The 25,853-nt window shown below is 43.2% G+C and overlaps 1 protein-coding gene across 2 annotated transcripts; it reads right to left on the reverse strand.

Annotated features, from left to right (window-relative positions):
- Positions 1 to 2,032: 2,032 nt before the first annotated feature.
- On the reverse strand, positions 2,033 to 24,145 carry XIAP (X-linked inhibitor of apoptosis). 2 transcript variants are annotated; one of them, XM_079962443.1, is made up of 7 exons: positions 23,966 to 24,145; positions 13,643 to 14,559; positions 12,422 to 12,521; positions 11,484 to 11,559; positions 6,837 to 6,870; positions 5,793 to 5,993; positions 2,033 to 4,231 (listed from the first exon to the last, which is right to left on the reverse strand). In XM_079962443.1, the coding sequence occupies exons 2-7, from the start codon at positions 14,523 to 14,525 to the stop codon at positions 4,038 to 4,040; spliced, it is 1,488 nt and encodes a 495-aa protein (XP_079818569.1). In that variant the 5' UTR covers positions 14,526 to 14,559; positions 23,966 to 24,145; the 3' UTR covers positions 2,033 to 4,037. The 2 variants fall into 2 exon arrangements, with proteins under 2 accessions (XP_079818569.1, XP_079818570.1); XM_079962444.1 differs by lacking the exon at positions 23,966 to 24,145 and adding an exon at positions 23,687 to 23,946.
- Positions 24,146 to 25,853: the final 1,708 nt, after the last annotated feature.

The following is a 25,853-nucleotide window of genomic DNA, read 5'->3' on the forward strand; positions in this document are numbered from 1 at the left end:
CAGCCCTTTAAAGACTTATGCAGATGGGCAGGGACACACACACACTTTGGCTACATCCTCTCTTGATTCCTGTAACATGCTCTATGTGACAGCTACCTTGGAAAAGTGCACAGAAATTCCAACGTGCTCAAAGAGCTGCAGCCAGATTTTTGAAAAGAGGATGGTTCTAGCGAATGAATAAACTTTATTCTCATAATCGCTCTACTGGCTACCAGTCTGTTTCCAGGCAAAATTCAAAATGCTGGTTATGAGCTATGAAGCCCTATTTGGCTTGGGTCCAAGCTATCTGAACGCCCATATTCCCTCATATGAACCTACTTGGGTTTGGGGATATGTGGGGAAGAACCCTCTCTTGGTCCTGCCACCCTCACAGCCACCCTTGATAGGGATGTGGAAGAGAACCTTCTCGGTGGTTGCTCCCAGACTCTGGAACTCCCTCCCTGGAGAAGCTGAACTTACTTTCTCCTTATTGTCCTACTGCCAGCAGACTTTCTTGTTCCAACAGCTTTTTGGGAACCTGAATGCTTTTAATGAAAGGGCTGGGGCTGTGTTGTTTTTACTGTCACTGGTTGGCATCAGTCTTTCTCAGAAGACAAAGGAGGAGTGCACCTTTGGGAGTAAAGTCAAACCACTGGGAAAGTTACAGTGCCTGTCATGGCTGGAAAGATGTTGAAGGAATGAATAAACTGGATCCTTGGGGAAATAATTTCCCATTGCTCTAGAAACAGATGGGGTAACTTGTTAAAAGTTCTGTGCGACACTGATAAGACTAGCCTATTCAAGTTGCAACCCTAGTCATACTAGCATGTAAGCAATCTCTACTGAATTCAGTGGGGCGTATTTCTGAGTAATGTATGGCTATCGTGACATGAACCAACGCTGGAAATTGTAACTTGTGATGTGTTCTGGAATATATGAGTAAATATCCTGACCTCCTAAAGCTTAATGTAAACTTCAGTACACTAATCCTGTGTTACCAGCAAAAATTAATTATCACCTCCGGTGGGAAAGAATGGCATTCTCCACAGACTACATAATCTTCCTCCAATGGTAAACTCATGAAACAGGAGAAATATAATATAACCAACGAGTCATTTCTCACCAGGGTCATCTCCTTTCAACTTCAAAATAGTAAATATACAGGAACTTGTAGGAAACAAACAATGATACTAAAAAATAAAGCTGTTATAACCCTCACTCATCCCTTCCCCATAAGGATACGTTGGCTCCAAATAATACTTAAATCCCCGATTCTCAATGGTTGGGTAGTTCAAAGCTCCAGTGGAATTCCCTGCTTCATGCCTTGCTGGACATGGACCAAAGGGCTGAGAGGGATGCTCTAGTCTTGCAGGTTGTGGCTATTGAGAAGAGCAGAACTCCAGACCAAAGGTACAGACCTCTGATCCCTAACAGGTTCTGCTTTCTTTAGGACAGATATACCCATTCCACACCTTTCTTTAGGATAGTACAGGGATTCTTTTTACCCTCATGGTCAAGGTGTGCATGCTGCCCGATTTGCTACCGACTTTTATTGTAAGCTTGCTGCCTGAAAACAGCAGCTGTATATGCTGTCACTTCCATTTATTATGATAAACCAATCTTATAAGGATAAGAACAGAAACACATATTTATAGTGGATACATGTTTTAACTCCAGTAAGATTCTAAACCTGTTAGGAGTGTGCCTAGGGATATACAAGAGTGCTGGAAACACGTATGGGTGTAGATTCACACCTTGTAGCACAGGCGTCTCTGATTCAGTGACTGCTAGCAATCACCGCTTTTATAGTTTCATTCCATCATGAATTATTTCATGCCTAGTAAGACTTTGCTTTAAGCTGAAGCTCCTTCCACATTCCAAGCATTGATGTGGTTCTTCCCTGTATGAATTCTTTGATGGGAAGTGAGATGGTAACTCCAACTAAAGCACTAATATTCTCAACTCTACTGTATCCAAAGAATAAGAAGGGGAAGAGAAAAGTCGGACTTATTTGTGGTGTCCCTTATGAATGTGACAAATAAATTTCAATATATAATATAAAATCACTTTATTAAAAATCATCAGAGTTGAACTGCAAAATAGTACTAAGATTATATTACATTATTATACTACTTTTAAAAAAATATATCACCTGTCAAGACATTGGCATATATTTGCTCCACTCAATCCAGATGGTGGTGAACCATTATTTTATAGTTATAGATCAACAATATTTACAATCAAAACTCATTATACAGTTAGATTCCAAACCTATTTGTTTGCATAAGTGTGTTTCAATATTTTCGACAAAATATACATAGTTTAAAGCTGCTATCAATTGTAATAAAATTAAAAAATATATTTTAAAACAAAGTGAAAGGAGCGGAGAGGGTGAATAAATGTTGTGGATATCCCTTTTGGATACAGATCATATTCTCATTATGATGCAAACACAACTGGATAAGAATGAAAGCTACAAAGATATAACCATCAGGATGGATAAATTACCAATGAAGGGCATAATTTAACTAGCAGTGCTGCTGCACAGTATTAATTAATGTTGATAGACTGTGTGCTCTTACACAAACTACAATAAACAACAGCATTAGGTTGACTGAGCTTAACCAATGTGAATCATATTCAAAACATGTGACTTGTAGATAACTCTAAAGTAAGTGGAAAACCAAATGTTATACAAAAGCCTGTTTGATTATTGCACATCTTGGAGGTATTTATCCTTTGGATTGTTTTCAGATCAACTAGCAAATATATTTAAAGCCTGTTCCACAATGCAGTTCCACAGAGCAGCAGGGCATGGTGCCCTACAGCTACTACAAAAACTTGCTGCCAGCCCTGGGGCTCAGAGACTTATCTGTGTCACCATGCTGCTCCTTCTAGCAACTTAAGGGAATGGTCCTAACAGTGTTTTAAATCAAGCCCAAATATTGCAATCCTATGCTCTTTTGTAACTCCCAATAAAGTCAACAGCATTTCCAAATACAGAACTTAGGCAGAACTGCAGCTGTAATGTTGCAGTTTAATGGAAAAAGCCCAAAGCACATAGATTTATGCATGTAAGGTGTCACATATATATTCAGTTAGTGTTCATGCAGATCTAACCATGATAGTAAGCAGCATGATATATATAGATCTACAGAATGGCAAAATTCAACAAATCCATTTGCAAAGTCAACAAGAAAGAGACACCAGTAACAAATATAATAAGTGAGCTGGTGGAAGGGGAAACATAACCACCTGACATTTAACACTAGTAGATGTAAATATTTTGAAATACAAATTGTACAAAATAGGATTAATTTTCAACTATTTCCTTCAAATCACTGGAATAAGCCTTCTGACATATAGGAGAGGTTCCCCATCAGCAATTCAACTCTCAACTGGAGACTAAAGAGTCATTAGAGTTAAAAACACCAACAAAAAGCTATTGTTCTGAAACTCCCCAAACATTCTAAAATGTCTAGACATAAAGCAACAACATAAATCATTTATGTACATGAATTATGAAAACTGAATGTTGTAGAGATATAATGTGCTTTCCATTTCTATGACAAAGACACATGAAGTGCAAACAGCTTGCTACTGCATCCTAAGCGATATAAAATAATGTCGATCTACCAATTCTCTCTGCCCTGGTGTGAAACATTCTTCAAACACTTTGCCATTCATGGGACAAAACTTTGGCTGGACCTCAGGGCAACTCTAACCTAGACCTTACTGGGGAAGTAAGCTTCTGCTTGAGCTGTATCCCTTCAGACTGCAGGTGGTGGTGGGTGACATAACTAAATATTACCCTATATACCATCTCAGGACAGCTTTCTGATGCCTCTACATACATTGTGGCTCTCGGGGTCAGGCCATCAGGACTAAAGTGAGTCAAAGTACACACAATTTAGCAGCTACATAATTCATAGAGTAAATCAGTGCATTCAATTTAAGCTTAATTTCCTTTAAAACCATTTACATATTAACACTGCATATGCAGTCAATCTATTTCTGTAATGGTAGGAGTTTTCCAGTTGCATAGTATGATGCTTTTATTAATACATATATACCTTCTGCCTTTTTGTAATAACTGTGCAACACAAAGGACATTTGTCAACCGCTTCAGCACAGTCCTTACAAGCAACAAGATGTCCACAAGGAATGAGGACTACTGATATAGTTTTATCCATACAGATTTTGCAAAGCTTTTCTTCCTGCAAACTTCTTAATTTCTCTTCAGCACTGAGATCTAAGAAGGAAACAGAAAGTTACAAAAAATTCTTGAAATGTTTTCCCTCCTTAAACAAATATGACAACTACTGATAAAAAAATAGACAGCTGACAACTTAAATTAAGCTGATGTGGCATATTGGCCAAGAGTGCAAGTTGTGAACCTTTAATGAGCTGCAATTGTCCTCATTTACCAGGTTTTCTAGCCTCTGTCCCCAGTATATTGCCTTTCCTATTTTTGGGATGTCTATTAAAATTCCATTGGAATTTTACTAGAGTAGTCATCCTCAGTTTAAGTTTTGAACTGCTGACAATAAACTGTTCCTAAATCACTTTTTCTCACTTCTTTAACAAAAAGAAGAGAGATCCAGTTGGCTTTTAGATCAGTGGAGGACAGACTCCTGTATCAAAGGGAAAATAACATAGCACCAGGTCAACTGTTTTTTGACCAACCTTTCAGCAAACAATAATTTTGTGTTTTGTCGCTACAGTCCATTTGAGAGCTTTTTTCCTTGCCTATTTCCTTGTTCTTTTCACTGAGATTGCTAATTTACAGCACGATCTTATTATGTCTATTCAGAAGGAACTCCAATTGAATTCAGCGGGGCTTACTCCCAGGTAAATGGAATTAGGATTGCAGCCTTAGCTATTGTTTGATTCTATGTTTAGAAGTCACCCTGAAAATTCTCTGGAAGACTGAGTGAAAGGTACATTAAATAAACAAAGCAACAACTAATTTACCCCCACATTATGAGGATAAAACTACCAGCCTAACTCTTTGGAGACTATGCAAAGTAATTTGGCATACAAAATGTTTTGTACACCTGCCAATTCATGTTTTTTAAATTAAATGAATAAATTTTGTTTTAAACTATAAAGCAAAAGTGGTAACAATATTTGATTACCATCATGTTTGTAGAAACAAAGGAAAATTATCCAAAGATTACCAAAAAGTTAGGGGAATTATTCAACTGATCACTAATTTGTATGTCATCTTTCCATAGTCAAACCATACTAAGGTGGCTTACAACAGCAAAAAATAAACAACAGAAATGTATAATCCTCTAACAGTTACATATTATACATATATCAAAAACAATGAACTGATGAAAACATCTCGATAAATATCCAATAAAATCAAGCAATCCTCAAGTAATACACAAGGTCTAACAATAAAAAATCAAAATGCATAATAGCAGCAAAAGTAATGCATCTCTAAAATTAAATCTTGACCCCCAGCAAACTTCTAAACAACATACTGAGCAGCTGGGTCTTCCTAGACCAACATCAGAAGGAATGTTAAATGGAATAGCAGGACAAGTATTTTAAAAATGATAAATCAGTGAACACCAAGAGCATACCAAAAAAGAGATAGGAAACAGCTGTCAAAGTAGTCAGTCAATGGAGTAATGTGTAATAAAATGATGGAAGGGTGCTGCTGCCCAAAATTCTGGTCACCAAAACCCCACTATGTGTATCCATGAGCAAACACTCTGCCCTCCAGCAAAAATATATCCCACCCAGAGCAGCTTTTCTTGTTCTCAGCTCCCATATATGCTTTGGACATATACTGTGCTCACCTTTTTGCAAGGTGCTTTCCCAGGATGCACTAGGGTTATTATCTCTTTGGGCACTGATTAAGTCAGTGACCAATGTCTCAATAGATCTGTAGCCCTCTGCGGACAGATGGCATTTCCTTTCCACAGTGCTCCTAATTTCATCCAGGCTGAAACCCATGTGCATTGCATTCTGTACCAGCTGGTTCTGTAAAAGTTCCTCATCTGCAAAACCAGGATATGAAAATATAATCAAAGCAAGGAAATTAACTGAGATAACAATACAGCAGGTGTCCTGATATACTGAATTACTTTAAAATACTTAATGGAAAACATGGTTTACAGTACAACTTATCATTGTTCAGATACATGTAAGATTAAAACCGGAATGATAAAGTTTCCTGAAGTGCAGGTAGAGCTCCTAGAGTGCCCTAATGGCTGAGCTCTAGTCCTGTGGCATGACACTTAGTTGACATGAGTCAGGCTGGCCCAAGAACTATACGATCTATGGTTTTTTTTATGTGAGGACACTCAGGTCCAAATCCTTTGTTGGAAAGACTTCAAGCTCAGGGTGAGGCTATCTGCTAAATTTTCCTTCTGCTAGGTGCACATCACATCCCAATTTCGTTCATCTTTTCAGACTCAAATTCTGAGGCTGCTCTATGCTATTTTTTCCAGATGTATTATTCCCAGGAACTCACACAGGAGCTGGCTCCTCTCTATTATCTTCTGCTTAAACTTGAGCAAGACTCATTCATTGCCTCTACCTGCCCTCCCTCTTCACCAAGTGTTCCTTGCCTGCAACATGGATTTGAGATTTCCTTTGGGACTAGAGAAGACTCCATTGCAGGAATGTAAAGTCTCTCTTCGAGGAGGAGAATCTTTCTATGCTTCAGCCAGATTTTTATGGTAATGTTGATTGTGGTTTTGCCATCTCCCTTACAAATCCAAGGAGAGGAAGAGCACAAACAAATACAGGAAATTTAGTTTACTGAAGACCTGGTGACCGTTGTTAGGCTTACTGAGTTACAAACTAAGCAGGACAGTTACAAACAATTGTATCCATACCTGTAAAATGTGAAAACTTCTCTGCTTCCTCTATCTAAACAGAAACACTGACATTAGAAAGGATGTAATGAACTGTGAGCAGAACAGAAAACAACTGCTGGTGTTGTTCTGTAAAATCTTGTGCTAGAGCAGTTTATTACTATTATTATTATTTATTAAATTTCTGTACCACCCTTCATCCAAAGATCACAGGTTGGTTTACAATACAAAAACACAAAAATACAAACCACAGTTACAAACACAATTACCCCCCCCCCATTTACTTGCTACATTTAAATCAACCTTACCACCAAAGCACTCAATGTTTTAAAATAATGGCTTACAATCTAAGACATGTGGTACGAAAGAAAGAAAATAAGCAAATTCAAGTACCAACTACATCTATTGTTAGGCAAGGAAGTCACACAGTGATCAGGAGGAATGGCTATTACAGGACTCAGTACTGAGAGTGAAATCACCTCTCCCTCTGAGAAGTTACTGTGTTTGGGAATGGTTCAGGGAGGGGCCAAATGGTAGTTTTAAAAAAAAAAAACAGTGGAGAAGGGTGGATTGCACCAAGGGTGGATTTAATAATAATAATAATAATAGTAATAGTAATAATAATAATATTTATTTATACCCTGCTGTCCCCAGCCAAGACCGGGCTCAGGGCAGCTAACAAGCAATAATAAAAATGAGTTGAATGAATACAACTTAAAAACAAGATTAAAATACAACATTAAAACATTAAAACAATTAAAATGCAGCCTCATCACAGGAGGGGAAAGGAAAAAGAAAGAGGGGGGAGGGAATCAAATTGACTCCAAGCAAAGGCCAAGCGGAACAACTCTTTCTTACAGGCCCTGCGGAAAGAAATCAGATCCTGCAGGGCTCTAGTCTCATGAGACAGAGCGTTCCACCAGGCCGGAGCCAATGTTGAAAAAGTCCTGGCTCTGGATGAGGCTAATCTAACTTCCTTAGGGCCCGGGACCTCTAGAGTGTTGCTATTTATGGACTTTAAGGTCGTCCATGGGGCATACCGGGAGAGGCGGTCCCGTAGGTACGAGGGTCCTAGGCTGTGAAGGGCTTTAAAGGTCAAAACCAGCACCTTAACTTTGACCCTGTACTCCACCGGGAGCCAGTGCAGCTGGAAAAGCACTGGGTGAATATGCTCCCATGGCAGAGACCCCATGAGGAGCCTCGCTACATCATTCTGAACCCGCTGGAGTTTCTGGGAAAGCTTCAAGGGCAGCCCCTGTGTAGAGCGAATTACAGTAGTCAAGCCTGGATGTAACCATCGCATGGATCACAGTGGCCAGGTCAGGGCGGGAAAAGTAAGGGACCAACTGCATGATGAGTTGAAGGTGGAAAAATGTCGCCTTGGCTGTTGCTGTAACCTGCACCTCCATGGAAAGGGAGGCGTCAAGGATTACACCTAAACTCTTAACGGAAGGCAATGGCACTAATTGGGCCCCCGCAAGAGAAGGAAGTTGGTCCCTCATCCCCATACCATCCCGACCCAGCCAGAGGACCTCTGCCTTCGAAGGATTTAGTTTCAATCGGCTCCCACGAAACTATCCAGCCACAGCCTCTAAGCATCTGGTCATTGTGTCTGGGGCCGAGTTGGTGTGGCCATCCATCAGCAGATAGAGCTGAGTGTCATCAGCATGACAACCCAGTCCAAAGCTCCAGACAATCTGGGCAAGGGGACGCATAAAGATGTTAAAAAGCATTGGGGAGAGGATTGCGCCCTGTGGCACTCCACACACCAAGGACTGGTGCGATGACATCTCCCTCTCTAGTGCACAGCCTTTTACGGGCTATGCCCTGTATCCCCACGTTGGCGAGGTGGTGGTCCAGAAGATCATGATCGACCATGTCAAGGGCTGCTGACAAATCTAAAAGAATCAGCAGTCCCAACCCGCCTCAATCCAGTTGCCTACGGAGACCATCTGTTAGGGCAACCAGAGCCGCCTCGGTCCCGAAACCAGGACAGAACCCAGACTGAAATGGATCTAAAGCTGATGTTTCCTCCAGAAAACTACCAAGCTGTTCAGCAACCGCTCTCTCAATTACCTTACCTTACCCAGATATGGAAGATTTGAAACTGGGCGGTAATTGGATAGGTCTAAAGGATCTAGTAGGGACGCAGGTGGCGCTGTGGGTAAAAGCCTCAGCACCTAGGGCTTGCCGATCGAAAGGTCGGCGGTTCGAATCCCTGCGGCGGGGTGCGCTCCCGCTGCTCGGTCCCAGCGCCTGTCAACCTAGCAGTTCGAAAGCACCTCCGGGTGCAAGTAGATAAATAGGGACCGCTTACCAGCGGGAAGGTAAACGGCGTTTCCGTGTGCGGCTCTGGCTCTGGCCAGAGCAGCGATGTCACGCTGGCCACGTGACCCGGAAGTGTCTCCGGACAGCGCTGGCCCCTGGCCTCTTAAGTGAGATGGGCGCACAACCCCAGAGTCTGTCAAGACTGGCCCGTACGGGCAGGGGTACCTTTACCTTTTTAAAGGATCTAGTGAATTTTTCTTTAAGAGTGGACACACCGCTGCTTCCTTCAGCTCCCCTGGGAATGTCCACGTGCCAAGGGACAAATTGATAATTTCAACCAGGAGGTTCCGCACAACATCTGGGCATGCCCTAATCAGCCAAGATGGGCACGGATCAAGGAGGCAGGTGGTGGGCCTACCAGCTTGGAGGAATCTATCTACATCAGCAGGGAGTATCTGATCGAAACGGTCCAACACTGGACCTGAAGACAGTCAAGGGGCCTCCAGTTCTGTCACTGTAACTAAATTGGCAGGGAGGTCACGGCGGAACAGCAGGATTTTCTCCACAAAAAAGCTTGCAACTGCCTCACAGCTGTGGGTGGAATTTGTGCTTAAATTTGGCTGTCTTCTTAAGGACGTTATTGACCTAATTATTCTAAAAAGTTGTGCCGGGCAAGAGCTAGCAGATGCAATGGAAGCTGCGAAGTAAGATTTCTTAGCAGCTGTCATAGCCATCTCATAGGCTTTCATAAGCGACCTATAAGACGTTCTTGAAGCTCCGTCACAAGTCTGTCGCCATACTTGCTCTAGCCGTCTGAGATCCCGCTTCATTTTCCAAAGCTCCTCAGTAAACCAAGGGGCTCGGTTTCGACGGGGTCGCAGAGGGCGCTTAAGCGTGATCTCATCAATGGCCACCAAGAGCCGGTTATTCCAGTCCTCGACAAGGTCATCTAATGAGTCGCCAGGAGGAACAGGGTCCCGCAAGGCCTGACAGAATCTATCAGGATCCATCAGCTTCGCGGGCGAGCCCAAATAGGCTCGTCACCCAAGCAGGGGAGGAGCAGGAAGTCAATCTTGGCTTTCAGAGCGTAGTGATCAGACCATGGCACTTCCACAGAGGGGAGAATGATCACATCTATGCCAGCACCAAAGATCAGATCCAGCGTGTGGCCTGCTTGTTGAGTGGGGCCCAAAACAAACTGGGAGAGCCTTAGTGTTGCCATGGAAGTCACTAGGTGGCGTGGATGTGATCCAAAGCAAGGTGTAATCAGGAGGTAATTTCTGCATGTAGAAGGGCACATTTGTATTCAACCCAAGGGGGTAGAGGTACATGAAATAGACTATTGGTTGTGTTCTACTCAGGGAATACCTACTGAAATTAATGGACCTATGCTAGTCATGTCCATTAATTTCACTGGGTCTACTCAAAGTCTGACTATATTGGATGCAGCCCCATTTGTCAATCTTTAAATTGTAATCTTCAGGCTGAAGGAACGACCAGTGCTATTTTTAATAATTTTGTACGTTCATAGATAATCATAGTCTAGCAATATTACATTGAAGCCCTAAAAACAATAATTTTAAAGTAGTATTGCGATTTATACAAGCCCATTTTTTAAAAAAAATTTTGAGCAAGTAAATTACTCTGCTGAGAACAGCATGTATTCTGGACCAATAGTTCTAAATGGAGTCTTATGCTCATTTACTATCCATGTTTTCCCCATCATCATCATCATCATCATCATCATCATCTTGCTTCCACTGCCACTGCCACTGCCTGACAGGAACCACCATCAGAAGCAGCAACAACAGCAGCAGCAACAGAAGCAGCAGCTGAGCAAGACTAAGGACATGGAGGTGGAAGTTGGAGGTGTTGTCAGTTCCTAAAGACTCCAGTCTCCACTTTGCCTCATTCCCAAATGGAGCACAAACCCTGGGTAAGCACCTGGAACCCCTGGAATCTCACACCGAAACAGCATTTTTAATTTTTACATTTTTATAGGGATGATTTTTTCTTTTCATTTCATTTATCTATGTGGATTTTTGTTTATTTGTTTTTCTGGTGGCAAATCACTTTCAGTTGTTTTTGGCAAAAGAAACCAACTAATAAATAATAATAATAATAATAATAATAATAATAATAATAATAATTTAAGTAACTTGAACGCAGCATATAGTAATTAACCTTTACAACAACATATGGAAGCACCATCTGTTCACACATAGGCAGCTGGAGAAAGATGGCAAGATAGTAACCAAAGCCCTTTTATTCATTTGACTGGTTCAGTGAATTTACATTTAAAATTACATTTATCTTAAAATAGATTTTCAATGGAGGTATCCAGAAAGCATGGTTCCTGGGGGCAGGAGGGTAGGGAGAGTGGAGAAGATACACACTTACTGTAGAATCCTGTTGTGGTGTTAAATGAATGTTATTCACAAAGTCTTGCCCCTTTTCTTCTACCAGGTATTTGCACCTAGATGGAAAATATTTGAACTAAATAAAATTGATATTACCTAAAACAGTCACATGGAAGAATGCACTTATAGTGAATCTGGAAGAACACAGTAGCCTATGAAAAAATGTTCTTAATATGTTATGGAAGTGGAAGTTGACATAATTTCTTAAAATTTACACTGATCAGATTATATGGAAGTTAAAAACCAAATTACTGCTTTAAATCATTGACAGGTGCAGTGAGTGACTGATCTGGAAACAACAAACAAGCTCCCGTCCTACCATGTTATATTCCATCTTTTAATTTGCTTGCTAACAGCACAGCTCTCTTTTCACCGTTTCCCCAGAAAGAAGAGGCTTTGGGAGCATCAATCACAGATCCTGTTTACCAACATAAACAGTGAGGTCTCTGTTGGTCTGTTTCCATTCCATCATAGGGAGAGGGACAGTGCAGAGAGCAATCACCAAAACTTGCCCAGGATTCAGAAGCCCTAGAGATCCAATTTCTCCCAACTGCATCTCCCACATAACTTTGCCTCCCAGCTGACAGACAGAACAACTCTTTCTGAGATGGCCTCCCTTTCCTACCAGGCTGCTGTCTGGAATGTCTCCGCACCCCTCCCAAAAATAAAATGTTAAGGGAAATATTAAAGAATAGATTGGTGAGAAGCTTGCAAAGGAGGTCACAGAGCAGCTGGTTTAAATTCCAACATCACAGACCACTTTACAAATAGGTAATCTACATTTGCAGAGTCTCCTGAAAATGGAATGGAAACACGTGAAGAGTACTTATTAACATAAGTATACAATGTACAGTATGTATATATAGACACTAGCACAGATAACAGATAATACACATAGGGAGAAATGAAGTGCCTCACCCAGGAAACCATTTTGCATGCTGCTCCCAAGGATCTTCATCTGTCTTCCACTCCTGTAATCCACCACCACAGTGAAAGCATGCAACGTTATCACCATTACCTGTGGAGAAGTAGGAATATATTCATGTATAAGCTCTTAATAAAATCTGCCTCTGCAAATATTTCTTTGAATGGAATGAAAGCTTATTATGCCAGGTGCCAGGTGAGCAGTCCTGGAGAAAATGATCCAAAATGGGGGCAAGTTTTGCCCTAATTAAATAAACTGTTTTCAGGCCTTTTCACCTTCACCTTCCACATTAATCTGTCTAGCATGCTTGTGCTGCAGACTCTGGAGTGTCTGGGGTGCACATTCAGTTTACATGGGGTGCTGCTGATCATGCCTCTCAACTGCCTCAGATGAACTAGTGTGTGCCCCAAGACACATATGCACCCATTGCAGCAGGTTACTTGAGGTAGAAAAGCTGTATTTTAAAAGGAAACTTATCTATCATTCCTTATCTTTTCTCTTAGAACCCCCTATTTTATTTTCAAGTGGCTAGGCAACACTTTTCTAGGCAACACAAATTAACATACAGATATTCACATTTTTCTGGGGTGGAACCAAAGTTCAGCACAAATGAACTGTGCATCACTAAAAACCAGCATGTCCATATTTATGTCCCACCACATCATTTAAGGTAGCCTATTAAATTCTCCTATGCAGCGTAAGACTTTTACATTCAAATTGACTTTTGGTTTCTAAGAACAGGCCAACTGTAAATTTCTGTCATTAACATATTTTTAACTATCCCAAGTTCTTGGGATGGGGTGAATTTTAAGTAAGTTGGAAGAAAAAGAATCTGCACTAAATCACATGCAGTACATGAAAAGTATATCCTCTCCAATGCAAAGGACATAATAATAATTATGCGCTTGAACAAATATTTCATTTGAAGATTATTTAGCACAAAAAACAAAAACAGTGACTCAGTTGTTTGAATTATTTAAAAAGCACCAAATTTAGAATTACACACTAGTGTTAACATGTTAACAAAAGTTAGTCAAACTTGGTGCTCTAAAAAACAGTAAGAGAACTGAAAAAGGCCACTGCTTTTAATTCTATCATTTTGCTAATATTATTAAGAGCTCATTGAAACCATGTTAGGCACTACTAATCATATAATGTCGTTTTCCCCCTTGAGGGATAGCAATACAAACTTTGAAGCTCTGTATTCAGCTTACCTAGGCTATAAAAGCCTGCTTGAGCAAGTTGCTCCTTGCTAACCAAATACCTCCATGTTGCAAATGTCTTGATTCGGTTCTCATAATCTGCCATAGATGGAGTTTGGGGAAGGTCAGCATTATGTATGTCACTTCTATCCAGGCTGGTATCACCAGATTGATTTGAAACACTTCCAACATTTCCCACATCGTGGCCGAGGACAAAAAAACACCTAGGGAAGTGGCGTCTGTGCTCTGACCAAGCACGATCAGAAGGTTCCCAGTTTTTCAGTTTTCCTCCACAGCAGAAACATTCAACTTCATCACCAGTGCCAGTGTAATAGAGTCCAGCATGGGCCAGCTCTTTCGGAGTGATAAGAGTATGGGAGGGCCAGTTGTGAAAAGATCTCAGCCTGGCTTCTTCACTACACATGGCAGGATTTCTGGGGTACAGAGAACCAGAGAGATCTACTACTTGCCCACTTCTCAAAAGATAATCTGCATAGAGATCAGAGGATGGATCAAGAGGGGGCTGGGGACAGTCAGCTGCAAGGCTGATTTCAGTTCTGTGTGAACAGTTTGGGAAAACAGAATGCGTATCATTCTTCAGAATCTTAATGGCATTAATAAACTTGCAGCTTGGAGAAACAGTTCTATGTCTTCCAACTGCCGAGTCCCCATTTTGCCATCCTTCAATGACTGCATGACAACTAAAACACTTTACTTTGTCTCCCTCTCCAGTGTAGAAGAAACCAGCTTGGGCTAGGGTTGAGGAGGAGATAGGACAGTGACTTGGAAAATTGGTAAATGTTTGTAGTCTGGAGCATTCTTTAGCAAGATCTTGGTCAGGATCATCCTCTGGAGTGGCACGAGCTTCACAGTTATCTGGTCCATTACATGTCATCCCTCCTTCAAGAAAAGGGTTTTCAAGCGTTTTCCTAAATAAGAAGACATTTAAGTTTAGAATTCTAAAGGTATGAAATTTAATACTTAACTTTTATATGGGTTTTTGAGAGTTCAAAGTGCTTCATATTCAGAGTAGACATGATGACCTCCAGATGATGGACTCAAACTCCCATTGACACCAGCCACCATCATGGTCAATAGCCAGGGATCATGAGAGTTGTAGTTCAATAACTTCTGGAGGGTACCACACTGGCTACCTCAGATCCAGCTGTAATCCTTAAAACAAACCTATAAACGTCTCCATTATTACCTTCTATTTTAGAGATTGTAAAGGGGTGGGCTTGCAGCTAAGTATCACTCCTGATGCCCTATCATAGCTGTCAACCTTCCCTTTTTGGTGGGAAATTCCCTTATTCCAGCGCCGTTTCCCGCTGCTATCCCGGATTGTTAGATATCCCGTAGACTGTCCCCAGGACAGGTGAGGCAGCTGATCCCTTATTTTTGAGGCTGCTGATCCCTTATTTTCAAATCTGAAAGTTGACAGCTATGTGCCCGATTTGTGTGAGTTGATTCACTTCCCTAAGGACTAACCTGTTTGTTTTATGCAGAATGTAGAAAGGTATGTCTTGTAGATAACAGCATATACCAGGCTTCTTCAACCTTGGCCCTCCACATGTTTTTGGCCTACAACTCCCACGATCCCTAGCTAGCAGGACCAGTGGTCAGGGATGATGGGAACTGTAGTCTCAAAACATCTGGAGGGCCAAAGCTGAGGAAGCCTGGCATATACCAACATAATGTAAGGTGGTGAATGAACCCTTAATGTTCAGTGAGTAGTTGAGACTACAGGCAGTGACTGTTTTAGGTGTGTCTGGTATGTGTGTGACTGCGTGCATCATGCCAGAACTGAACTGAAAATGTCACAAAAAGGGGCAGAATTGGGTCTATGCAGGCTTTTTCAGTGGTGTTTCAAATTCAGTGGTACCTCCGTCTATGAACAGCCCTGTTAATGAACTATTCGTTTTACGAACCCCACAGAACCGGAAGTAGGTGTTCTGGTTAGCTTTACCTCGGTCTACAAATGGAAGCCGAATGGTGGAAGGGCACCAGCGGTGGGAGGCCTCATTAGGGAAAGCGCGCCTCAGTTTAAGAACGGCTTTGGTTTAAGAATGGACTTCCGGAATGGATTAAGTTCGTAAAACCGAGGTACCACCGTATATGTGATTTCACTGAAATGTAACCCCCACGTAAATTGGGGGTTACCTGTACTTAGGTAACTGATGAGATTCCTTGACTGCTAAAAGCCTTTCTCAGAAGTAGAAATGTACCGTATTTTTCGCCCCATAAGACGCACTTTTTCCCCTCCAAAAATGAAGGGGAAATCTGGGTGCATCCTATGGGGCGAATGCAGGCTTTCGCTGAAGCTTGGAGAGCGAGAGGCATCGGTGCGCACCGACCCCTCTCGCTCTCCAGGCTTCAGGAAGACATCCGCAGCCTGGGCAGCCCTGCAGGAGGTCCGGCAGGGATGTCTAGGCTGCGGATAGCAGCCTGCTTCCCGGAGCGTCGGGCGCCCTGAAAGCAGAGCGCCCAGCACTTCGGGAGTGCATCCGCAGCCTGGGCAGCCCTATGGGAGTTCTCCACAGGGCTCCCCACGCTGCGGATAGCAGCCTGCCGCCCGGCGGGCGGGGCGCCCTGAAGCAGAGCGCCCTGCGCGCCGGACAGACATCCGCAGTGTGGGGAGCCCTGTAGGAGTTCCCCGCAGGGCTCCCCACGCTGCGGATAGCAGCCTGCCGCCTGAGGCAGACATCGGCCAGCCCCACAAGCTCAGGGAGGCGCAGCGCCGTTCCTCGACCTGGTTCGGTTTCCCCGACCTGCTTTTGGGGAGGAAATAAAGGAAAAAATTTTTTCCTTTATTTCCCCCCCAAAAAACTAGGTGCGTCCTATGGGACGGAGCGTCCTATGGGACGAAAAATACGGTATGTTGTCCCATTCTTGAAGAAATAGAAAACACCAACAAGTAATCACTTAACAGTTTCTTAGGTTTATGTGACACTTCTGGTTAAGCCTTAATTCAGATACTATAAATTCAAGGTAGGCTCTGACACACCATTCACTGTGTTATCTTTAAACAGCTGTTAAATACATTTGTTAAAATGATTTATTTGAATGTTAAATCTGGACCAGCATAATGAGATTTGAAAATAAACACTGAGTCTATCATAGCTTCTTTACTTGCAAACCTAATGAGGGGATTACGATATACGATATCTTTATTGTCATTGTCCCACGCAGAACAATGAAATTGAAAAACTACATAAAGCATTCAAAAACCCCTAAAAACTCAGAAACCCCATTTTAAAATACACTTTACTATAGAGACCCCTTATGCTGCGTTTAGAACCAGAATTGCATTTGGGTAGAAACTGTTTCTCAGGCAGCTAGTCCTGGCCTTAATAACCCTATACCTTCTTCCAGAAGGCAGAAGCTGAAAGAGATCATTTCCGGGGTGCGTACTATCCTGCGCTATCTCTGCCGCTTTCTTATGGCACCTGACAGCATAGATTTGATCTAAGGTGGGAAGAGTGCACCCAATTATTCTCTCTGCAGTCTTCACAACCCTGGACAGCACTGTTTTTTCCCTGGCCGTGCAGCTCCCAAACCACACACACAGACCATACGTTATTACACTCTCCACAGTGCAATGGTAAAATGCCATCAACAGGTCCTTTGAGAGATTGTTTTTCCAGAGGATTCTCAGAAAATATAACCTCTGCTGTGCTCTATTCATCAGGTCTTTGCTGTTTTCTCCCCAGGTTAGGTCATCTCTCAACTCCATTCCCAGAAATCAAAACATTGAGACCTGTTCCACACACTTCCCCTCAATAATAAGTGGCTGAATATTCAATTTACATTTCCTAAAGTCCACAATGATCTCCTTTGTTTTCTTTAAGTTAAGGAGTAAGTTGTTTTTCCTGCACCACTCCCCCAACTGCTCAACTTCCTTCCTATAGGCCGCCTCCCTCTCTCCAGCCGTGATTAAACCAACGACCGCTGTATCATCTGCGAACTTAATGATCTTATTACTGGGGTATTTGGGGGCATAGTCAGCAGTACAGAGTGTATATAAAAGTGGGCTCAACACGCCCCCCTGCGGTGTCCCCGTATTCGTGATGAGATCTGCAGAGACGTGGGAACCCAACCTGACCCTCTGGGAACGGTTTGATAGAAAATCTAATATCCACCTGCATAAGCATGGTGAAAGTCCCAAGCCTAATAATTTGGGCACCAATCTATGCGGAAGAATAGTATTAAATGAGGCTTCCGGGTTGGCGCCTCCGGCAATGGCTGAGCTCCTCCAATCGGGAGGAACTTGCTCCGTAGAAAGTAGGGTCTGAACCGCCACGGCGAAGGCAGAGACCCACTGAAATCACAGGTGGAAGAAGCTTGTGAACCTGGGATTTGGCTGGCACCTTTTGCGCCTCCCCTACTCGCGGGGAAACCCTGTTTTGGGGATCCAAAGCGACGTGGGGTGAGCGGCGCGGTGCTTTGAATCGACAGCTTCTTTCACAGAGTGAAGCCACATTGCTGTTGCCGGAGAGCGCTGACTTTTTCCTGTGGACAATTGGACTTTAAACAACAACCCGTGAGTAGAACGGAAAATTGGATTTTTAAATACCTTAATTTGGCATCGAAACGGGAAGGTTTTAAACAGGAAGTCCGCCTTCCTCTTTTGTAAATAGATTGGAGCAAAGACGTTACAAGCTAAAGTCTCGGAAAGCCTTTGGCAAAGGATTAAATTTCCATCGGTTAAAATTATCAAGCCCCCCTTGGAAGCAGGAGAAGAGGGGGAAAATTTTGAACCTAGCGAGCCTGCAGGAGAGAGTGAAAAATCAAATTACCACTGCTCTGAACCTGGAAACGGGCTGCCAAAAAAAAAGGGGGGGGGACGTTTGGGGAGAGTTCATTGACTGTGAACAGAACGTATTTGACAGCTAGCTGAATAAGAGAAAGATACTGTTTCCATTGTCCCCTTCTGCGTTTAAAAAGGAGGAAAGTAACTGAAAATTGAAACTACAGTGGTGCCCCGCAAGACGAACGCCTCGCAAGACGGAAAACCCGCTAGACGAAAGGGTTTTCCATTTTGGAGGCGCTTCGCAAAACGAATTTCCCTATGGGCTTGCTTCGCAAGACGAAAATGTCTTGCGAGTTCCTGCGGGGTTTCCCCCCCTTTTTCTAAGCCGCTAAGCCGCTTATCAGCTGATCCGCTAAGCCGCTAAAAGCCGCTAATAGCGCTAATCCGCTAATCCGTCAATGGGCTTGCTTCGCAAGATGAAAAAACCGCTAGACGAAGAGAATCGCGGAACGGATTATTTTCGTCTTGCGAGGCACCACTGTAACTTTATTGCTTGAGTTGTGCTTGAAAGGATTGATACAAGTGGAGACTGTTTCCCTCTAGAGGGAGCTTTTGAAACTGTTACAGTAGTGTAACTGAGGAATCTCCAGCTGTAGGATAAGAAATTGTGGGAACCAGGGATTGACCTTGGACCATTTAAAAATGTTGACAGGAGAAGCCATAGTGACCGCATTATGTAAGATAAGCTATTCGCTGGAACAGCTTCATAAGAAGATAAATGATTTGACCACTAAAACTGACAACTTGGGACAAAAAGCGATTAATTTGAGTCAAAAAGTGAGCACCAACACAGAAATTACTCAGGACTTGGTACAGGAATCTACTCTGGCAGGACAAACTGTGGAGGAGAAGGAGAAAGCTGTTGTTGTCGAACCTAAAGTAATACAAGTGGGATCCTTAGCCCTACAGAAACAAATTGAGGACTATAAGTTGAGGCCTTTTATGATTGAATCTAGAAAAAGTCAGATTTTGAGGATCGGAGACTGGCTTGGACTGGAGAAGGAAAGTTGGAAAGATCCCTCTATGCAGGGATTAATGGACTTTTGGGATATGGACTTGGGTCAGGAGGAGATTGAAGTTCTGGGGGCCTTTGGATTTGGAGGAAGCTTGAAACATGTTTTGAAATGCTTTATGGATCTTAACTTTAATTATGGAAATTTGGATGACCTGTCGAGAAGGAACAAAAGCATTGTTAGGTTGGAGTCTCCCCGAGACCTGCTCTTTAGCATTAAAGAATATGAAGAAGACCTGCAGAAGGGACTTGGAAAAGAGTTAAGAGCCTCGGACATAAGATCTCCAGGTTGATGGACTATATGGAATTGACGGAAAGGACTGGCAGAATCCGAGACCAGGGAGAAGAGATGGTGGAAGAAGATTGGAAAATTTATAGAAACACTGTAAAATTAATGAGTGATAGAAAAATGTTGGAATGAAATTTTATGGCCTTAGCAGAAATGTTATAAGGAGTTAAGCATATATAAGTATTCTAGTCTTAATGGAAAATAAGGTTAAAAATATGTTAAGATATTTATAGTATGACAGAAAATAGAGAAAGATGAAAAGGATTTGCTGAAATAATTAATAGAAGTGGAACACAAAAAGGGAGGTGAGAGGAGGTCGATGAAACAAGGGAATGAAAAATAGAGTATGGGAAAGGTGTGATGTATGTTTTTAAATTGTTTTTGTTTTTTTTATTTTGTTTAGGGTTAGGGTTAGGGATAAGGCTTTGTTTAGTTTAATGTGTTTCGTTAGGTTGTGTATTGTATTGCTTTTGTCCCTTTGTTTTTTTCTTCCTTGTGTTTTTTTTCCTCTCTCTTTTTTTCCTATTTTGTAAGCTTTAAAAGTAATAAATATCTTTTTTTTTTTAAAAAAAGAATAGTATTAAATGCAGAACTAAAGTCTACAAATAATAGTCTCGCATAGTTACCTTAAACTTTTCAAAAGAAAATATTATTAAAGGAAGTCAAATATGAAATGTGTATTTAAAACAGCATAATTAACAAGAGAACAAAGTATTATCATATGTATAGAACCTATTTGCAGCTGTTGCTGCTAATGCTGCCAATGGTGGCTCATGGCGACTGGCGGCTGTGGAAGCTCAGGCTTGATGGCCTGGTTGTGCACTTAAGAGACTACCAAGATGGCCTTTGGCCTCTTCAGCAGTCTCAGCTTTTGTAGCTGGAGTCAATCAGGGCCCTTCACTCTCAGGCCAGGTGGAAAAAGCCAAGATGGTTTCCAAATACTTTCCAAATATTCAGCCTGCACCCTTAGTGGGAATGAATCCCAACAACTTTAATGGGACTAATTTTTGAGAGGATTGAGCTCTTGGTTAATAATTGCTCCTTCTAGCCTTCAGGTAGCTTACCTCAATATTTGTTATGGACATAAATAGGTCTAACCTGCAAATTTCTAATAAAAATATTTTGAATTCTTCTAAAATGCCATCGGCAGCTGTAGCTTTTGCTAGCATATGCTTTGAAATTAGGTAGTACAGGTGCTGACTTAATCTGTGGGCACTTTTCTAATTAAAACATTAATTAACTAATTAAGCATGTGGGATCCTAAATAGTTTAATCTGGTGTTTCCTAAACCTGGGTCTCCAGCTGTTTTTTGGACTATCACTCCCATCATCCCTAGTTAGCAAGACCAGTGGTCAGGGATGATGGGAACTGTATTCCAAAAGTACCTGGAGACCCAAGTTTCGGAAACATTGGGTTAACCAGTGAGTAACCACAACTGGACTTCCTTCGGGGTATACATGCATAGAATAGCCCTGTCAATGGTGCTAGCTTAATGGCTTTATTGTTCCAGCTCTTCTAGTTTTATAAATTGGACACTGCCTTGGGCAACTTGCAGCTGAAAAGCAAATGATAAACTTTATACATAAATAAATAATTTGGTTTACACAAGTAACACAAATATGGCACAAGATTTTTCTGAAATCATTATGTCTACAAAATTTCTGGAAGAAAGAGGAGCAAAGACAAATACACACCTGACCTCTGTTTTAAATTTTTAAGAAAGCATACTACACATACTTTTTCATTAGTGTCTTTCAAATATTGCAGTAATGTGCCATCCACAGGAAAAAATGTTCAAAAATTGTTTACTGATGCATTTTACTTTTCTGCAGCTGTGTGTGCATAATTTCTCGGCAAATTAAAAGCTTTGGTCATGGTGGACATGTTACAGATGAGAGATTTTAAACAGCATTCAAATACTAAAGAAGTTGTTGGTGGGCATTATCAGAGACATCCAGTTATTTCCTTCACTCAACATATCAAATTTAACATCGCATGCACCAATAGCAACCTCAATTACTTCAGCTGCTTTATTCACTCTTTCACATGGTTGACAAGATGTACAATGCCCATCAGTTGCCGGTTGTCACAAGAGTCAAGTATCTTAGGCCTTGATTCAAAATCGCAACCCACCTCTCAATCACATGACATCAATATGGCATCACCTTATTGACAGGTGGGTTGTCTGGCTCATCTGTCAAAATCCCTTGCGAGGAGTTTCCAAGCACTTGACCTGACAGCCACTTTTCGGAAGCACATGGCATAGGGCTGGCAAAGTGCTTCTTTCTCTCACCCATGGGGGTGTGGGTAGAGAAGCATCATGTAGGAGTTCCTCTTAACAAAATGCTGCTGGAGCAAGGTGCACTCTCACCATGGAACTGCATCTTGCTCCAAGCAAAGAAACAATTATCAGCTCACTTTAAGCACTGGATTATTCCTTTTAAATATTATATTTATCCACCCCACAGCAGACCAGACATCATAGATGGGTGTGCTTTGGGGAAAACAGTATTGTAGGCCCAGTCTGGCCCATAGGTCAGCAGTTCCCCACTCCTGGTTAAGAGCTGTTTGAAGAAGAACAGAGATAGCTCAGTCACTAGAGCATGAGACTCCTAATGACAGGTTCATGTTGGGCAAAAGATTCCAGCATTGCAGGGATGCAATGGTCCCTTCCAACTCTACAATTCTGTGTTTCTGTCTGTCCTGAATCTTCTACAATTAAGCTTCATCAGATGACCCAGGTCCTCGTATTATGAGACAAGGAGAAAAATCTTTTTTTGCAGCATGCATAATTCTATAACTTCTATTGTGTGCCCTCTTAGTTGCCTTTTCTCCTAAGCTAAAAAGCCCCAAATGTTGTAAACCTGTTCCTACCTGGAGCTAGGCATGCTCCCACTAGCTATCAGCTGATGAGCGATGGGAGCATGTCATGCTCCAGCATTATCATTCCTGATCACTGGCCATGCTGATTGGGGCCGACAAAACATATGGCTGGTCACAGGTTCCCCACCCCTCTGCAAAGGAATGGAAGTTATTTTCCCCCATGCTTTGACAGATTTGAGTGGTGAAGAAAAATTAAGCTGCATTTTCTAAACAACTTATTTAAAAACCTGAGCAATTTGAGTGGTGAAGAAAAATTAGCTAAGCTGCATTTTCCAAACAACTTATTTAAAAACCTGAGCAATTACATGCCGGGTAATCGACATTCCTGTTGTACTATAGGAAGAAAAGGATTCGGGTTGCATTATCAAAGGAGAATTCAGCATCAGAAGTTTGTCATGTGTATAGGTGTGTCCAGCAGCCACACCCAACCATCTTGGTTCCCAGGGGGCACCGTTTCTTTGCATACTACAAGGAAACAACTTGCTTTTATCCTGCACAGCTTTTATTCCACGTGTCAAAACCGAGCAAGCAACCTAAGAAGCAGAAGCCAAAGAAAACACGACATGCATGTGGCAGTGCCACCACCCAGCTACCTGTCATCTTCAGCATGAGGGAAGCAATTGTGGAATAATAATAATAAAAAAAACCCGAGATTACTGCAGCTACTCTGCTCTCATAACACCCTTTTCCAGGAAAGTAGCGGGGTGGGGTGGGGGATGTACTCGAGATAGCACACTCTCCTCCCTCCACATATGCACACACTCAAGTCTTACAGGATAAAGGCTGCAGGAGTGCAAAAGTGAAGTTACACACTCACAGTCCCACAGATCTGTGGGGTAAGGTGGAGAAGCAAGGAGGGAACTGTCCAAATTGGGGGTTGTGTGTGGGACACACAGGGCCAGTACATGGCATTTTGGCACATGAGGCGAACCACAAAACGCCCCTCCTTCCTGATAGGCAAGCAATAATCTGCATCGGGGGCGGGGTGGGAAGGTGGGAAGAAAGATCCACATAGGCATCTACCGCCCCTGTGCATCCTGCTGCCTGAGGCAACCGACTCACCTTGCTTCGTGGGGTGGGCCGGCCCTACCCACGCCAATCCTATTGAAAGGGGGCTGAAATCGTGAGAGGGTGGGCCAAGTTACTCCCTCTTGAGTCTTCCCCAAGGCCACCTCCTCTGCATTTGCTTATTATAGCAAGAGGTGCGGCTTTGGCGGCCCCGCTCCAGAAATTAGGGGTTCGCCACCTTTCCTCGCTTAGCCACTGACCCTAGCCTCGGGCGCTTCACCCCGCCCGTTTCGCCGAGGAAGGCCATGCCTGGCCCCGCGACGTAGGCCTTACCTTTGGACTCGCGAGGCCAAGCGGCTCCTGTGACTCGAGAAACCGTCAGCTGCCTCAGAGAGGGGCGGGGGAAATGGCGGCGGCTCCCCTTCGTCTCCTCAGAAGAGCGGCCGGGCGCGGGAGGATGCGCCACCCAGCGGCCTCGGCGAGGAGCCGCGATGCCGGGCGAAGCGCCTCGCGGAAGAGCGGCACCTGGCGGGACTCAGTTGCCAGGGCGGGAAGCGTAGGCGCGGGGAAATGCGGTGGAGGCCACGGGCGGACTACAATTCCCGTCAGTCCCCAAGCGCTGCGCCGCCAGTGACCAGCGGTGATGGGAATTGTAGTCAGGTCCCCATCCCCTGCCTTGGTTGGCGGTGCGCTGCGCTCTTTTGTAACAGACAGCGACTCAAAATCGAGCAGGATGTCATATAGGATCAGCTTGCCTATGTTGGTTTATTGGTGTGTTTGCGGACTGCACTTCCATGAAAAAGGAGAAAAAAGGGAAATGAAGGAAGGAGGCACGTCGCCATAAGCAATGGCAATAAAAGAATTGTGGCTGCGATCTAAAAATATATATTACCTACGAAAATATCAACAACTTTCGGGGTGTCCTGGTTTCTGAAATATGACAACCCTACATTAGTAAATGTATGCTCAGGCAGAACTCTTCCCTCCCACGTATCGTGTTTTCCATCACTCAAGGTCACTTAGTGGATTTGTGTGGAGGGACCTTGAGCCCCCGCAGTGTTTTGCCCTTGGTTAGTTAAGTATTTTTATTATTTACTTGATTTAGAGGACACACCTGCCTCCCCGCCCCCCTGGCTTTGCCCATGTTAAGTGGTAAATGAATGAATGTACATTTTTTTTACTTTCAACAATTATATATTTGCCAAAAAACCTTCCAACACCATAGCTGACAACGCTTCCCCCCTTTTAAGGGAAATTCTCTTATTCTGAATAGGATTCCTCGCAAGAAAAGGGAAAAGTTGACAGCTATGCAACACTGCTGTGGGGCAGTGTGAAGAGACACCTCTCCTTTGGAAGGGGGGGGGCAGCTCAGAGACCAGGGGCGGCAGCAGCAGCAGCTGCCCAGGGGACTCCCAAGGAGAGAGGAAGCTGAGGGAACACTGCAAGGGAGGGTGTTCGAAAAGGGGTGAGGATGCCAGCTCTGCAGGCAAGAGGTGACATAGCTGGGCTCCTGAGCCCCATGGGAGTGCTGCAGAGTGAATGTAGTTGGTCAAGGGAGCCTTGGACCCAGAAAGGTTGAAAACCTCTGCCATAATTGACTGAAAACGCCCTGTAACAACCACCTGCCAGATCACATTTAGCCAGAGAAAATGTGCTTTAAATGTATGATGTGGATTGTTCTCTGCTTCTGGCAAACATCTTCAAAGGCTCATTAATGTTCCAAATGATAAACTGGTTTGTAATCAACAAATGATTACATTCTGGAGTATGTTTGTTTAGGTAAAGGTAAAGGTAAAGGTACCCCTGCCCGTAAGGGCCAGTCTTGCCAGACTCTGGGGTTGGTGCGCCCATCTCACTTAAGAGGCCGGGGGCCAGCACTGTCCGGAGACACTTCCGGGTCACGTGGCCAGCGTGACATCGCTGCTCTGGCCAGAGCCAAAGCCAGAGCCGCACACGGAAACGCCGTTTACCTTCCCGCTTGTAAGCGGTCCCTATTTATCTACTTGCACCCGGGGGTGCTTTCGAACTGCTAGGTTGGCAGGCGCTGGGACCGAACGACGGGAGCGCACCCCGCTGCAGGGATTCGAACCGCCGACCTTTCGATCGGCAAGCCCTAGGCACTGAGGCTTTTACCCACAGCGCCACCTGTTTGTTTATATTGTTACAAAAGCCAGGTGTCTGCTCCCTCTCTCTGCCAAGCAGTGGCCAGAGCGCATGGAGT

Source organism: Podarcis cretensis, assembly GCF_951804945.1.
Source record: "Podarcis cretensis genome assembly, chromosome: Z".
NCBI lineage: Eukaryota > Metazoa > Chordata > Lepidosauria > Squamata > Lacertidae > Podarcis > Podarcis cretensis.

Coding starts and splice junctions, on each gene's coding strand:
- XIAP (XM_079962443.1), bottom strand. CDS start 14,525: ATGACATGTAATGGACCAGATAACTGTGAAGCTCGTGCCACTCCAGAG. Junction 11,560..12,421: donor CATGCAAAATGGTTTCCTGG/GTGAGGCACTTC, acceptor TTTTCCATCTAG/GTGCAAATACCTGGTAGAAG. Junction 5,994..6,836: donor GAAGTTTTCACATTTTACAG/GTATGGATACAA, acceptor CTGGTTTTGCAG/ATGAGGAACTTTTACAGAAC.